Source organism: Nelumbo lutea, chromosome 6, assembly GCF_056320005.1.
Source record: "Nelumbo lutea isolate HS-2025 chromosome 6, American lotus-T2T, whole genome shotgun sequence".
NCBI lineage: Eukaryota > Viridiplantae > Streptophyta > Magnoliopsida > Proteales > Nelumbonaceae > Nelumbo > Nelumbo lutea.
Window position 1 is genome coordinate 68,034,652 of NC_142689.1, and position 1,148 is coordinate 68,035,799.

The 1,148-nt window shown below is 41.8% G+C and overlaps 1 protein-coding gene across 1 annotated transcript; it reads left to right on the forward strand.

The window, feature by feature from the left end:
* Nucleotides 1-339: 339 nt before the first annotated feature.
* On the forward strand, nt 340-907 carry LOC148849426 (auxin-responsive protein SAUR64-like). Its single transcript, XM_088952288.1, has one exon. The coding sequence runs from the start codon at nt 373-375 to the stop codon at nt 811-813; it is 441 nt and encodes a 146-aa protein (XP_088808414.1). The 5' UTR covers nt 340-372; the 3' UTR covers nt 814-907.
* Nucleotides 908-1,148: the final 241 nt, after the last annotated feature.

A 1,148-nucleotide genomic window follows, 5' to 3' on the forward strand; every position in this document is an offset into this window, starting at 1 on the left:
TTTATTAGGGGGACGGACCCAGTATCCAGTGAGTCTATCTACCTAGCTTGGATGTGATGCCCTACCAACTGCTATTGGTGCATGCCTTGGGCCTGGATGAGCACTCAACCACATCCAAGCAGGCCCACCTCCTTAATTAACATACACATACAGCCGTCAGTATTTTTTCAAATCCAATGGTCACAGCATGGTATGATTTTGCAATTTTCCATTCCATCCTTGATCCTCTAATCCAAGACAAGGAAAGCTACTCTTGCGTGGTGTGTCTCCTCTTACAATTGTATATAACTGACCTACCCCAACCACACTAACTCAATCAATCTGGCTTAGAGTTCTCAGACCAAGTCTAGATCTCTTCTCAAATTCTTAGTCATGATTAATCACAAGAAGCTCGTTGCCATGGCAAGAAAATGGCAGAAGTTGGCTGCCATCGGCAGGAGAAGGATTTCATCAGCAAGGGCTACAACTCACCGAAGAAGTGATGAAGACAAGTGCAGCGAATTGGTGGCCGATAAGGGCCATTTCGTTGTGTATACTGCTGATAATAGACGTTTTGTCATTCCCTTGGCTTATCTCAGCAACCCCATCTTTATAGAATTACTCAGAATATCTGAAGAGGAGTTTGGTCTACCAAGCGATGGGCCCATTACGTTGCCCTGCGATGCAGTCTTGGCGGAGTACATCATCTCCTTGGTGCAACGACGCCCCTCTCGAGATCTAGAGAAGACTCTACTTATGTCCTTGGCTACTTGTCGGTGCCCGCCATCTTCATCTCTCCATCAACAACCTAACCCGCCTTTACTTGTCAATTAATTTTGAAATTTCTACTTCTATTTTACACATTTGTACATAATAATCGACAAAAATCTAAAATTTTGAGGCAATACAAATAGTTTTTTCATTCCTACACTTTACTTCAGCCATTATCAACAGAAGAAAATTAAATACAGGAGACAACCTTACCCGCATCTTCTTGCAAAGAATTAATTGTATTTTTATTCATATTTGTTCAAAAAAAATAGCATTTGTTCGTGTATAGATATAAAATTTGGGCAGTTGAGATCGATGGAGGCCCAACTTACGCCTGTCCAGTAAAACCTGAGTTCTTCTGGGCCTTTAATGAAAAACCAGCCCAAAGCTCAGAATAA